General features: G+C 36.7%; 1 protein-coding gene across 1 annotated transcript in view; it reads left to right on the forward strand.

Moving 5' to 3' along the window:
- Positions 1-14,911, forward strand: part of LOC104405888 (NADP-dependent malic enzyme) — a gene marked incomplete at its 3' end in the record, with an annotated part of 91,353 nt that overhangs the window by 19,560 nt on the left and 56,882 nt on the right. Inside the window, exons 3-4 of the mRNA XM_010014728.1 lie at positions 9,866-9,941; positions 11,106-11,267. Of these exons, the coding sequence (XP_010013030.1) occupies positions 9,866-9,941; positions 11,106-11,267 (238 nt within the window). The remainder of the gene's footprint in view (positions 1-9,865; positions 9,942-11,105; positions 11,268-14,911) is intronic.

Raw genomic sequence — 14,911 nt, forward strand, 5'->3', positions numbered from 1 at the left:
TTTATTCTTAAATATGTTCAATTCCATATAATTAAATACGCATTTGTAGACAATAAAATATAAATTTCCTGGGCTTTGCTGGTAAAATTTTAGTTCTTATTTTTCCTGTGAGTGAATTTCAGAGCACTGGTATGTTGGAACTTTGTTAACATCAGATAACATAAGTCTTAAAAATAGTCATGTATGCCTCTCAGTTTCTCTGTTGGAGATAGAGCTGGACCCGCAGCTTTTTTTCCCATGTTAAAAACTGTTGTTGGACATAGTCCTAAAACTTTTGTCTGCTTCATGCATTCACTCATGTTGTAAATTTAACAGGAAATGAGAGAAGAAATAGTGCTGCTGACCAGAATGTTTGCATTTTTCTGTTTTTAAGGCTTATGGTTTTGAAATGGAAAATATAAACATAAAATTATGGAAATGATTGTGCTTTTGCTATAGGTGCAGTGATTGTAACAAATTGATTAAAACTGAGATGCCAAAAGAAAACAATAAAAATTAGGTGTGGGATGGAAGTACAGCTGAACCCTTCTTATACCGAGGACCTACTACCACAGCGCTTTTTTGGAGTTCAGACTAAATCGATCTACATTTTGACCAGTTCTTGTAACATCCAGTTGAATTTTCTAAAACATTTTAGCTTAAAATCTGTCTTTAAAAATTACTCAGATTTTAACTAAGACTTTGTTATTGGAGATTTCTGTTATATGCTTTTTAAAGAGGAGTGCTTCAATAAGTCAAACACTTCGGTTTGATTTTTTTCAGATTAGTTTGGTTTTTAGAAAGTTTTTGTGAATATGTGTAGCCTAATTAAAACCTTATTGTTAAAGCTACTTCAGTTTTTAAGTTTTGTAAGAAGTTTGCCAAATGATGTTATCAAGCTATTCAATGATCCCAGCCACTAAAATAAGAGCAAATGGGAAATAAACAAAATACCAATTAAAAAATTATAATGACTAGCTTCTTATGGTGAGGATTATATGATATTCCAAATATTTGGAATTTAAGTTTAATACAAAACTAGTCACATTGTCACTAGACTAGCATTTATATATTTTGCATGTGAATTTGTAAGTAATCTTTTCATTTGGTGAAAAAAAAAAAATTGCTAATGTTAGAAGTCAGTTCTGTGATAGGATTGATTATTTGTTAGCAGAGAAACTTTTATTCTTTGAAGCACTAACTCAGACCTGAAATTCCCCATTTGCTGTTAAAGCTGCTTCTGTTTCCAGGTGGCCATTGAAGCTCTACTCATTGATTGTGAAGGTAGAACAACAGAGTAAATTATCATGCACAAGTGGAATAGTGTCTGTAGTTGGTGAACATTTAACAGATACCATTTAAATGCCATTTTAAGATGCCAACATTTACAAACATGTTGCTTAGGATCAGAAGTAAGCTATGCCTGTTCTCTCCACACTGCTGATTACAGTGGAAGGAAAATGGTCGTAGTCAAAAAACAACAGTGTTTATTTGAAAATTCATTTTATCACCTCTTAATAACAAATGTTTTGCTTTCAAATGCTCATCCTTTGTGCAAATAGCTATCTAAAAGCTTCATGCCATATATCTCACACAAATTTCCCATTATTTATCACAGTAAACCGAAAGCTTGTATTTTCTTGTGGCCAGGATATAGGTAATGTTGAAGCAGGTGAGCAACCTTGATGAAAGGCTGGAAAAGGAGTGTGTGTGTGGATGTGTATGCCCTTGCATCCTTCAAAATGGGTGATTTCAGACCCAAATGGTATTTGAACACCAGTGCAGGTACCCTTTGTGCCTCCAGCTGTGTCTTGGGCGTTACCTTTCCACCGGGTTTCTCTGTGCTGTGCTTCCCTTTAGAGTGCTGAGTTGAAGCACACGTAAACCAGCCATATTAATCTCTTCAACAAATAAATTGCAAGAATATCAAAACCAGTGTGAATGGTATGAGAATCCAATCATATGGATTAATTTGCATTAGAAAGACTTCATCCTTCTCCCTCAGATGATGTTGTGAGAGATGTATGATTCACTGTGAGATCCCAAGGAAGATGCTGTATGCTCTAGCTGGCGATAAACTCTCTCCCATGTTTTTGTTTGTTTGTTTGTATGTTACTGCATCAAATACTAAAATTAAAGTTTAAGGAGAAAATTATTTGCATGTAATTTCTGTGAATGATAGAATAGTCTATGAAATAACTGAGGCTGAATAATTGTTTGCTTTTCAACTCAAATTGCATTATTTTTAATCTCTTCTATTTTAGTAATTGTAGGGCAAAATACTCATGCTATACTTATAGTCAATTCTACTAATTCTACTAAAAAAAATATTTTAAGGAAGAAGAGTCCATTTTGTAAGGATTTTAAAATGGTTCTAACTTCATTGCTGTCTCTTTGTTACTTCTCTTGCTCAAAGTAATGCTTGTGATGTGGAAGCTTGTTTGATTTTGTCTTAAGATTGAATAGTTTGAGTTCATCTGAAAATGTGCTGGTGGTAAATTGAGATCTGTACTTTTTCAGTGTTAGGCCTACTTCATGTGCTAAAATACAGGAGATTTATTTTCAATTGTTATCTGCTGAATTTATTTCTACTGAAAGCAGAAACAGGTTTCTGTGTATATTTGGAGTGGAGCACCATCCCAAAAGCGTTTGATTGTAGAAACAGCAAAGCCCACTAGATCAGCTATTTTCTTTTTACTGCAAGCATTCCTACTGAAAAATAGGGAAAATTCACAGACTGTACCAGATTTTTACCTCGGGGGAAGCCAAGGCAAAATAACTATTCCAGCTGACCGGGTTCTGGAAGCAGGCTTGGACTGAGTGATCTCCAGTGGTCCCTTGATGATGCTGTGATCTCTGTGCCCTCAGGATGCATGTCTCAGAGATGTGGACAGATGATATACAGAGACAGCTCATGCAAGGGTGAAACAGCGCTTCTTTGTGCCTTGATGGTAACTGGCAATCTTGTATGACCCAGTTTAACCCAGACACTTCTGCATCAGCTGTCCTGCCTTCTGACTTGTCACCCACCTCTGAGCACTGCATCTCCTCGCATTAGGAACTGCTCTGTCCCTATAACATAAATTGAGTAGTTTTCTTGGTTCCTTTCCAGCAGATAAGGTCAGCTCTACAAATGGAAGATAGTGTCTCTTTTCAGCAGTGACTTCTTCATTACAGTGGAAGTTGAGTAGGATATGCTGTAAGAAGTGTTTTTAATAAGTCTTCACTTTTGTCCTTGTTCATGGTTATTGAGAGCAAATTATGTGATTTAAAGGTCAATGAAAACTGGCTTTAAAGGACACTATTGTCTAAATACTGGAAATTTTCCATGTTTTAGTGATACAGAGCAGCACAAGTTGTTGAAGTAAATAGAAGGACAGTGATTTCACTTGTTTGAGTACTTAACAGTTTAAATAACATTTAAAAGGTTTTTTAAAAAGACACCATTAGCGTTGCAAGATTCCTAGTAGATAACATGGTTGATGCTGTTTGTAGATGATTTTTTATGCAGTTAATATTACCATAAAATAATACAAACATGATAGCTATTGAAGCAGAACAGTGGGGGGTTTTTTTGTCATAAATGAATGGGTCTGGCTCTGGTAAACGGTTCTCTTTCACAGTCTTCAAATAGTTCTATTTGTGTCTATTACAGTGTAAGTAATTAAGTTATTTATTGAGCAACTGTCAGAAGAATTTAAGTAGCTTCTGGAGCAAAACAGCTCTGGCTTTTAAAACACAGTATTTCTTAAAGTCTGCCTCTTCCTTTTCAAACAAACACATCCTATGGAATTGCCATTATGTGTTAAGCAGTACGTACGTAACTACGTAAAAGCTGATTATCTAGATGAATGATACTTTAGGAATATAGTTAAATCAACAAATTCATGTTTTAAGAGGTGAATAAAAAGATACTATTAGATCTAATCTGTTGCTGTATGAAGAGGATGCATCATTACAGTCTGAATATTTGGATCACAAAATGCTGTGCTGTTTGCTTTTGTAAGTAAAGGAGTGAGACATTAATTAAAACCCAGTGTTATCTAGGTATACAATAATTAGTAATTTATATAATATATACAAAGTTCATGCAGTGTTGTTTTTATTATGAAGTATTCTTAATTTTCATCTGCAATAGGTTTAAGTGCACATTCTAAAATGAAGTAAAGACTTTTTAATTGTTAGCGAAGTTATAATTGCTTTCTTGTACCATGTAAAATTAACCATGTAATGGTTTTTTGCATTGAATGAGAGCAGTTGTGGAATTACTTCATTGGATTGTTTTTTTATTGTACAAAGGTCTGACTTCTTTGCTTAGTTCTGGAGCCTGATTGGCATTTTGACAAAGTGAAAGAAGAATGTTTCAGGCAAAAAAGGGTTCCTTTTGCAAAAGTCTTTATACACAAAAAGTAGTAATGTAGAGTTTACATGTTTTGCTAGCAAGAAGCAGGCTCTCAGAGGGCTGGGAGAGTCCAGACATGTTGGAGAAAAGTAATAGGACAGCACCCAAGTGCAGGATTTTCCATTTACCTTCAGTCTGTACTGCTGTGGCAAGGCGTCCCTTTTTTTACTCTCACCCACTCTGTTGTGTCACAATTTATACACTATATACATGCTGTGGAGCCTGTTTCAGATGAAGAAGGGCAGACGGGGCAACGTCTGTATGATCTGGCTCCTGTCTGGAGAGATGGACCAGGAGGGTTATGGCTTGATGCGTTGCAAGTTACTGAACAGCAGCCCGTGATTCCCTACTGTCCTCATCCCATATGGGGTGGAAGAGCAAATATGCTGACACTTGGAGTCGTGGCTCTGGGCAGATCTGGCTGTATTTGAAAATGCACCCAGTCCAACTGGTTGTGACGTTATGCCAGCTAAGATTGCTGGAAGTAAAACACAATCTGTGGGCAAAGGGAATCCATCTGGAAGTTCCTGCTATCCCATGGAGCTGTTTGACCCAGCTTTTCTCACCATAGTGCTACCTGGATGAGATTCTTTGAAACACACAATATCCATTATCAAAGAGCCAAGGCAGAGGTATGGGCTGTAGTTGAAGCTCTTGGGCAGATACTGTGTTTAATTTTATTCTTGGATATGCAGCATCTGGAGCTTTGCGGCTTGCTGATAATCAAAGTAGCTACCTACCCCAGTAGTCTTCTCCCCCCCATCTTTATTGTTTGTCTATTTTTATATAATATTTTAACATCTATACTAAAAGATCCCCCAGTATCTAAATCTTCGTGTCACTACAGTTATGTGCCTTTTACTGCTCCAAACCCTATCCTTTCTTTTCTGAAACCTCATTCCCCTTAGGTCGTATTTTCAAATGCCAGGCTTACAGCTGCTGTCTTTCAGGTTAATTTCATGACTTTTCTGCTCTATTACTTGACAAAAATAGGAGGTAATTTCAACAGGGACTAAGGAAGTAGTTTACCTCTTTCTTGCAAAGTGCGGGAGTTTGGGTCTGTCTAGGCTCAGAAATAAACTGTGGCTAGTCCCTGAGATTTGCTATTGCTATTCTTATTCAGCTTGCTGATTTAGACTGCCTGGGGAAGTGAAGTCACCTCTACTATAATTGTATGTACAGTTCAGAATTCAAGTAACAGTTTTGAACATGTAGGGTTGTGAGAAAAGTTTGAACTTTTTTTCATTAAAAAATGTTTGGCATTTTCTGAGACATGTTAGATTGCCTCCTGTTATTGTAAGAAGAGGAAAGAAAGGATTATTCTGTTACTGCGACACATTTTTCTAAACTGTTCTTTAATAGATAATAGACAAATACATTGCTGGTGGACATTTCTTCCATGAAGCATAATAAATAAATACTCCATTTAATTGTTTGCTTCGTTCTCATAGATCAGAGTTCTAATAAAACAGAGCCAGACTATGTGATGTAAAACGACCTCCACATAATTGGTAAAATGCACTACAGTGTAGTGAGCTCAGTGACCCAGAACAGAATCACAGAATCATAGAACAGTTTGGGTTGGAAGCGGCCTTAAAAATCCAGATCTACCCATTGTTGAGTGGATCCCAGTGTTTTAGCATAGGTTCTCCCCTCACTCTTCAGGGCTTTGTTTTTACTGGTGGTGTGATGAGAAGAAAGGAGGCATGGTTACTTCTCTGTGTAATTATTCCTCCGCTGTAGTTTAATATATCGTCTGGCTATCTGAAATGGGCATAAGTGATCCCTTTGGCTAGACTGGTATAAACCAATGCTGAACTGAAATCTATCTGGAGCCAAAGTGACTAAAGATAAGCCCTTCTGCTTATTCACTCAGACATGTTCCATGTAGATTTGCATTATGCCAGGTTCAAAATGAACACATTCATTTGAAGACTAATCTGCTGCTGCAAGCTTCAAGTCAATTTTAAGCCACAGTTTTGCTGATTGGCCTTTAAGCCTCAACAGGTCTTAGTTGGTTGCCTCAAAGGAAAAGATAATACATATAACTGAGATGTAAGTTCAAATAGAAAAGACCATCCTGTGTTGTAGAATTGATGCTAGCTTTTACAGTTAGCTTGTCAACCTGGGCTGTTCTGAAAGGGTGTCCAGGAGACCTTAAGCCTACTTCCCCATAAGAAGCTTTTCTTGTTAGATGTTTGAAAATGTATGTGTTGAGAAACATGCAGTGTATTTTTTCTCATCTTTTTTTTTTTTACACTAAATATTATCTTGAAACATCTTTTTTTTTCTGTATCTTGCTTCTTTCTCCATGTCTTATTTGTCCATCTGCTGTAGCAGCCTCATCCTGAAGTCAGATGCATATAACATGGGCTGTCTCTTGCTCTGCATCTAGCAGAGCAGGGTGTGCGTCACTGACATGACAGCAATTATTATCATAATCATCCTCAAATGGATAAATCTGGGTTTTTTTTTTCTGGACTGAAATATATATAGATATAGTTTAATCCAATTTAAACTGTGTAGTTTACCCCTTTCTTGATTCTGCTCATGGCTGTGCTCTGACAGCCAAAATATAAATATAATGTCCACTAGATAGCCAAACAGTTGGTTACCTTGTCAGCTTGTGTCATCCAATCCAAATTGTAGTAACCTTATGCAGTTGGTGCTTTTCCTGGACATAGCATGACCTCATGGAAATGAAAAATACACAGTGCTAGCTTTTGGTCGTTGCCTGCAGGTAGAATTGCCAGCAAGTTCGGTCCCAGTAATGCAAGCTGAATATTGCTGTGGCTGACACCATTGCAAGATGGGGTTCCTCTTGCAACCTGGTGTACCTTCCTGTGGAGGACACCTTAAAGGAGAAAAGTGCTTTAACTAAAGAAATGAAGGATGAGAAAAACATATCCAGATAAAAGAATGAAAGATTCATATGTCTTAGTCTGTGCCCTTAAATCTAAGGTCATCTTCTCTGTAAGGCCAATGTGTCCAGAAACGTTTTGCTAATCTATGGAAAGAATGGAGGGAAGACACGAAGGAGGGGATTGAAATGCTTTCAACATCACTCTGTTTACAGTTCAGCCCTTATTTTCCATTGTTGTTTGAATGTGATCCTGCTTGGACAGATTTCTGAAATACACTCTCAATACTTATTCAAATGTCTTTACAAATGTTCTAACAAAATTCCTTCTGGAGCAGCCACTCTGCCTTTATTTTCCTCTGTTGGGGAATTTATTCCATGGAGACCTCTCTCCCTGGTTTTCAAGAAGAAGGTCATTTAACCACACTGGGCTGGGCTCTGGCTGTTTAGAAAACCAATACAAAATCTTGCTTCATTTAACATGAATCTATTAGGTCGGTGTAAATTGGAGTGTGAGGACAAGGAGAGGGGTGATGCTTTATATAGCTTTCCTTCTGCACTCTTCATTTCCTTTTGTATGGTCATCTCCCGCAATTGACTGTCTTAGGCTAGCAATTTTGATAAGCGGTATTTTATGATTTAACAGTTTACACAGTGTTCTATAAAATGACTCACTGTACAACACATCTGAAAGGCAGCATCTGCATTTGCTTTGCTGCTTTACTGTGTTTCACTTAGAGCCATCTTTTTTCAGGTAGTTGGCTCCCAAATAGAAATGCTTGTATGTTGTGAATGCCACAACTTCTGAAAAGTGCTATAAATACTAGCTCTCCCACCCCTGAGAACTGTCACTTCCACTGGGGTGGAGGGATTAATCTGCTGACAGGCATTATATATTAAGAAATAACCGAGAGATGTAATCATGCAGCATGGTGTGTTTGCGCTCAGCATGGGAAATGTAGGCAGAAGGGAATTAATTGGGAATGTCAGGATCAGAGAAAGAATTCCTGGTTTTAGGGGGTAATGCATAAAATGAAATTTAAACAGTTAAAAATCTCTAACCAGCAAAGGCTGATTGTTTTGGGTTTCTTTCCCTTATGCAGTGCATATATATTTCCTTTCCAAACATGCCAGTTTTTATTTAGTTAGCTACTTGAGGTCATAGTTTCTGTTTCTGAATCATTAACTTTAAAATTTGGAAATACTTCGGTGAATTGCAATGTGTCTTATGCTGCCTTTTGTCCATGAACAACTTCAACTGTATATTTTTGACATCAAAGAGAAGAGCACATTTAAGTATGAAATCAAATGTACAATTCAATATAAAAATATAAATCACATGGTAGTATAAAAATATATATTAATATGTATGAAATATTTAAACATATTAAATATAATATTTGAATTAATTTTGCTGTCTTGACTGATATATTTTTTAACACTGCAGAAAATTTTTTGCTCAACTTGGAGTACTTGCAGTCATATCTGAGAGGAATTTCCCTGAGTTACCGGTTTTATTTAGACCCACATGGGCATCTACCCATTTCTTTGAATATAGAGATACTGTAGTACACTCAGATTTAAGTTATTTTTCAATATTCTTCTAATTTTTACTTTAGAATTTTTATAATAGGTGTATGAAGTACTTAAGAATAATTCCAAAAGAAAACTCCTTACAGTTACTACAGTTACAAGAAGGCATCTTTGGCATGTACTTCTTCATGTATGTTTTCTTCATAGTGTTTGAGAGGTGGAATTTAGTGGGATAATTTTTTTCCAGTGTCTCACATGAGAAAAGAAGATAAGAAATGGAATTAAGTCTGAGTGTGCCTGGATGTATATCTACATGTCAAGTAAAATAAATGAAGCTTAAAATGCTGAACAGTATGATAAGATACTACATCAATTTTGCTTCTATAATAAATTAAAAAAAAGAAATAAGAATTGCACTTCTCTGTCATTTTGTTTTATACTCTTCTGTATTGGTGAAACTGAAGGCCAATTTACGAACATTCTTCAAAGTAAAAATTCAGTGTGCTCAGCACTGTAGGATGTGCAACGTGCTTTCAAACCAAAGAGATTTTCATATAGAGAAGATAATTTCCCACTTTTGTAGGTGTCAAAGGGGCAATCTAATTAAGTAGGCAGACTGTTTTCTAAACACGCAACTGAATGCACTTGAATTCTTTTATGTAGTGACAATACATGATTTATTTCAGGATTTGTTCATAGATTAAAACTTTGGCCTATTCTTGTCTGTAAACATTAGGACTGCTGGGGTAGTAGTGATCATTTGATGAATGTGTTTTGTGGTCTGGGACAATTAGCAAACACATTCGAACAGATCAAGTGCTCAGTGATCTTTAAAATCAAACTTAGTAATTTTCCGAAATGACTCAGAGGTTCTCACTGCTCAGGGAAGCTTTACTGACTTTCATGTTCCCTGACTTCTGTGAAATGCAGACATTTAATGTACTCATTCACAAAATTGAGCACTTACTGAACTGAATCTGTGTATTTCGGAAACACATTTTCATAGAGGTAATTTATTATTTGATAGATTTATACTGACTGAAGTGTTTAATTGCCTGTTTATACAAGAAGGGGTTTTTTTTAATTTTCAGAGGTCTTTTTATTACTATCCATGACCGGGGACACATCCCTCCAATGCTTAAATCCTGGCCAGAAAATGTCATCAAGGTAAGTTCAGTTTTAGTTGCATGACAAAGCTGACACTGTTTTGTGCCCAACATGACTTGGTTAAGATACTTTTATAAGCTTTTTATCAATTAGATTTCAGTGATTTCTTAGCTCATTTTTGAAATAGAAACAATGCTGATACAGCCAAACTTTGAGGCTTTTAAAAACCCTTACTTGTTCAGCTGTAGGCATCCTTTACTGATTAATTGGTCAATTACATTAAATATTATGCATAAAAAAAACCCCAAACAAACCTAAATGCTTTTTCTGGATTTCAGGGTATCACAGAGTGGTTGAGCTAGGAAGGCACCTCTAGAGACCATCTTGTCCATCCTTCTGCTCAAGCAAGATCAGCCAGGGCAGGTTGCTCCGGGCTGTATCCAGCCTGTGGGTTCTGAGTATCACCAAGGATAGAGACTCCACAAGGTCTTGTGGCAACCCAGTCTAGTGTTTGGGTTAATAGTTCTCCGCATGTAATACCTGATGAGCTCTATCACAAAAACATATTAAATTTCCAACTAAAATGGCTTGTCACAGAGTATGGCAAGAAAACTATTGTGTTATCAGCTACTTGCCATACTGAGCACTTCTGTCCTTTACTATTAAAAATCTTTTTAATAAAAAACCCCACATACTTCCTCATATGTTTAAGTATGATGGTGTGTTATTTGCTTAAGGGAAGAAGAACTACATCTTTGAAGGGTAAGAACCAGGTGGCTGTGGACTGCCCTGTCAAAGTACAGCAGGAGTGAGTGTCTGGCTCTGATTCTGCTGAAAACAGCCATGACAAAATCCAGGAGTCTGGGGCTCTTCTTTTTTTGTGGATAACTTCCTTTTCCTTCTTACTCTGTTTTCATGCTGCTGACAGAAAAACGTAAAAGGGAACAATGCCAGTTTTCTTGTAAAGTGATAGCAAATACCTCTCGTATTTTTAAAAGTTTTATGTGAAAGTCCCATTTAGCGTGAAGCAAGAGTCTAAAATAGTGGAACAAAACCACAGTGAAATACAACAAACCAGTTCTGGGTCTTTTTTGTACTACTGATTTGGTTTTACCTGTAAGAATGTATACATGAACATGAAAGTTTGTGGTGAGAAGTTAATGGAATACATAGTACATACAAGGAAAGTACTGATTTTTACAGTGCTTTTATTTTTTCCTTCAGGCTATTGTGGTGACAGATGGAGAACGTATTCTTGGTCTTGGAGACCTTGGCTGTTATGGAATGGGCATTCCAGTTGGTAAACTGGCACTTTATACGGCATGCGGAGGAGTAAAACCTTACGAGTGCCTACCAGTGATGTTGGATGTGGGAACAGATAATGAGGTAAATCATTTTCTGAGGTCTAGTGAGTATTAGCTGTTTGAAGGGAACTATATGAAAATTTAATTGTGAAAAGTTTTTTGTTTGGGTTTTTTTTTTCTTTACTATACTGGCTTTGATTATGTGCAAACTAAGTAGTCCTTTTACCTATGGAAAAAGTCACATTCTAATACACGGTGTACTAATGCACAGTGTAGACTCTTTTATAAGGCTCAAGTAGTTCAGGACGCTGTGTTGTGTAAAAATGCGCTGCATACATTGTACATGTTTAAAAGTCAGATGAGAAATTAGATCTCAAGAAGAGAGGAATGATAGAGTTAAAAGTACATACAATTTAAGGCAGCATTCTCTCTCAACTTCTGCTGCAGAATTCCTGTGCAGTGATTTCAAACGTGAGTTCTGATTTTGTCCCTTTTTATAGTGAACAGCTTGAAGCTATAGCCTGATCTGTGCTGGGAATGCACGTCTACATACTTCAGCTGTACATTTACTTTAGCTATAGAAAGCACTGTAATGCTATTAATTTTGCCAAAATGAGGTCCTAGTGCTTCAAATAAGCAGTCCTTACCCTCTTTAACTTGGCTTCCCACTTGTGTGGGGTGCAGAGATTTAATGTTGTTTGCTCTGGTATTTCCAGGGCTCCCAGGATTACTAATTAATTTCTTGGCCCCCATTTTATTTATTTTTTTTCCTGAAGGAATACTTGAATTCCTGACTCTGGTTGTTGTCAACTTAAGTATCACCAGCAATATCATTCTGCTTTAGCAGAAGTAAACAAATATGATACTACAAATGATGCAAGTAGTAAACTTTATGCATGATAAATGCATGAGATGTACGTGTATTGTAGCTAAATAAAGCATTCCTGTACCAGTAAATTTAGCTGGGTGTGTGCATCTTCAGCTTTATACACACAGCTCCACCCTGCCTCACTGGGATAATTTTAGACAATACACCATGAAAGCATGACTGAACGGAGAAATAGCCTGCTACCCTGTCTCTCTATTCCCAAGAACCCTCTTCTGAAAGTGGACAGACTTACTTGTGAGATGTATCTGACCACTGTAGCACATACCTATATGAAATCACATACAAGTCTCATTAGCTATAAAATGTTTTTATTCCTAGTTTGAGCAGCTGGGCCAGTTATCAAACCTATTACTGAATTTTTCTAGGCAGCTAATTGCATCAGCTACTTCTGATACTACACTAGGCTTTACATTTTGCTTTTTTTGCTTGAGTTTCACTGTAATTTCTATTTTTTCATAACGTATTATTTTCTTGAAAGATATCAAACATATATATGTACACACACACTCAAATAGCAAAACAAGCGTACCCATACCGATAGGTCAACTTTCATGTCACTGTTCTGTGACTAAACAGTGAGTTCAATGCATATGAAAGAATGGCAAACCTAAAGTATTACGAGATGCATAAAACAGGTGAGCTGGGGTTTGTTGACATTCTGAAATATTACCCTTCTTTTATTGCTTCACATTGGAATATGACTTCTTATTTTGGGATCATATTATGAACTGTTACAGTTTAGTTGCACAGTGCAATTAGGGGCTGAGCCTGTTTCAGTCCCCAGCCATCACAGTGTCTAGCAGTGTAGGACAGGGCTGCGTCCTGTGGAGTGCTTTTCATTCCTGCCCAGTTGTTTACCAAGCTCAGACATGAACATGCTGCCCAGTAGTCTAAAATCCCCAGCTAAATTTACTGGTACATGAGACCTTAAACTAAGTTTGAATGAATGGGAGGTTGAGTAAAGAGTTTTGGTTTTGGTTTTGGTTTTTCCCCAGTGCTGTAGCAGATGCAGGGAATTATCATTAGTTTATGGATCAGTGTCATTTATGCTTATCTGGGTTTTTGTAGGGGTGAGCATGTGTCACCAGCATGAGAGAAATCAAGGCTGTGAATCGTGGTTAGATTATGGTCAGCTCTAGAGGCAGCACAATTGCTCTTTCAGGGTTGTGCTAGACTGCACTTCAAAATGTTCCAGGCCCAGAGCTGGTATTCGTGTAACCAGGTGGTGAGCCACTGCAGACAACTGAAATGACCAAAAAGCGATCACATTTTGCTGGCTCTGCTGATCATATTAGGTTAAGCTGCTGTGGAATCATACTGCAATTCCTTATCTTAAAATCTAAACTTCTTGGACAAACAGCTGTATTTTTATGCTTTATTTTCTTACCCTAGCCAAGATTTTCCATAATAAGACACAATAGAAATGACTCTTATAACTTGAGCATATATAAATAATAATTATGCTGAACATGTTCTTTGAAATGAGCAGATGTTTTCCATTTAGGTTAGTTCCTTCTCTCATTCTGTGGGGGCCTCACTGCTTTAAAATAAGTTTTAAAATATGTATTTTTGGCAACTTCAATGCAGTTATGCACAACCTGCAAATTCTCCAGAAAGATTAAATCTTACTTTAAAGCAGATTGAAAAAAAACCCAAACAACCAACCCTTCACAAATTCTCATCCTATATTGCTTTGTTGTGTACAGGACCCAAAACAGTAACTGAGCAGCAACTCGTTTGGTTTCTGATGATTATTAAAAGCCTTATTACTGTTAGTTTTAGCAGAGGTATTTTTAGCTGGGGTATTATCTTGCTACTCATAAAACCAAGGAAAAAGAAGAGAAGCAAAAAAAAGCATTTTTATATGATTTCCTAGATACTTATGCAAGAGAAATGGAAACTGCTTATTTATGCATAAAAATTGACCTAGAAGAAAGACCTATGTGGACAAACTAGTAAATTACTCCATGTAATCAGTGTGAGACTGAGTGTCCAAAAGTGGTGTTGACCACTGCCAAAAATAATATGCTTGTTTTGTAAGTCTTTGCCAAATTGGAGACAAGTAATTGCTGACAGGACATTTTATCCAGAGCATCTAAAACATTATTTGGAGTACTGTTAGTTATTTACTGTGGCAATCTCACTGAAAGTTGTGCCTTACCCAGTAGCTGTGTATTTTTCAGGTGTGAGGATAGTGGGATTTCAATCCAGGTAAAGCACACTCAGGCACTAATCTCAGTACAGATTATGAAAGTGTTGTTGGAAATCCTGAGGTGATGTGAGCTCTGGATTCTGGGCATTGATCTACCATTTTAGAGGTATATGTTATTCACCTTGAAATGGTTAAATAAATGGACTGCAGAAGAAAAAGGAACGGTTGTCAAAGTGCAAGCAACTACAGCTTAATGGAGACTTGCCTGAAATACACGTACTCAGCACTGTAAGTGAAATGGATTAAGGATGATAGAAATAATCAAGCTGAACCACGAAAAACATTTAAACATTAAAATGTGAATTATTGTTTTCTACTTATAACATGTTATTAAACTCTTACAAAATAAACAATGTCAAGGCAAACCTGTTGGTTAAAGATCAGCCTGGCTTACAGGGATGTGAAAACTGGCAGTTAAAAAAACCCGACAAACTAACGGCAAAACCCAGTGATATAAACCAAGTTCAAAACCTGGGTTTATAGGCAATAAAAAAGCAAAAGACATTAAAGAAAGAAAACTTAATCTCTATTAATTATAAACAGTAATAATGAGATTTTCTGTTGTTCCTGATGCTTTACCTTAATGGTTGTACTTGTGGAAGTATTAGATTGTCAGTATAAATAT

This window comes from Nestor notabilis, unplaced genomic scaffold, assembly GCF_000696875.1.
Source record: "Nestor notabilis isolate BGI_N333 unplaced genomic scaffold, ASM69687v1 scaffold11245, whole genome shotgun sequence".
Classification (NCBI taxonomy): domain Eukaryota; kingdom Metazoa; phylum Chordata; class Aves; order Psittaciformes; family Psittacidae; genus Nestor; species Nestor notabilis.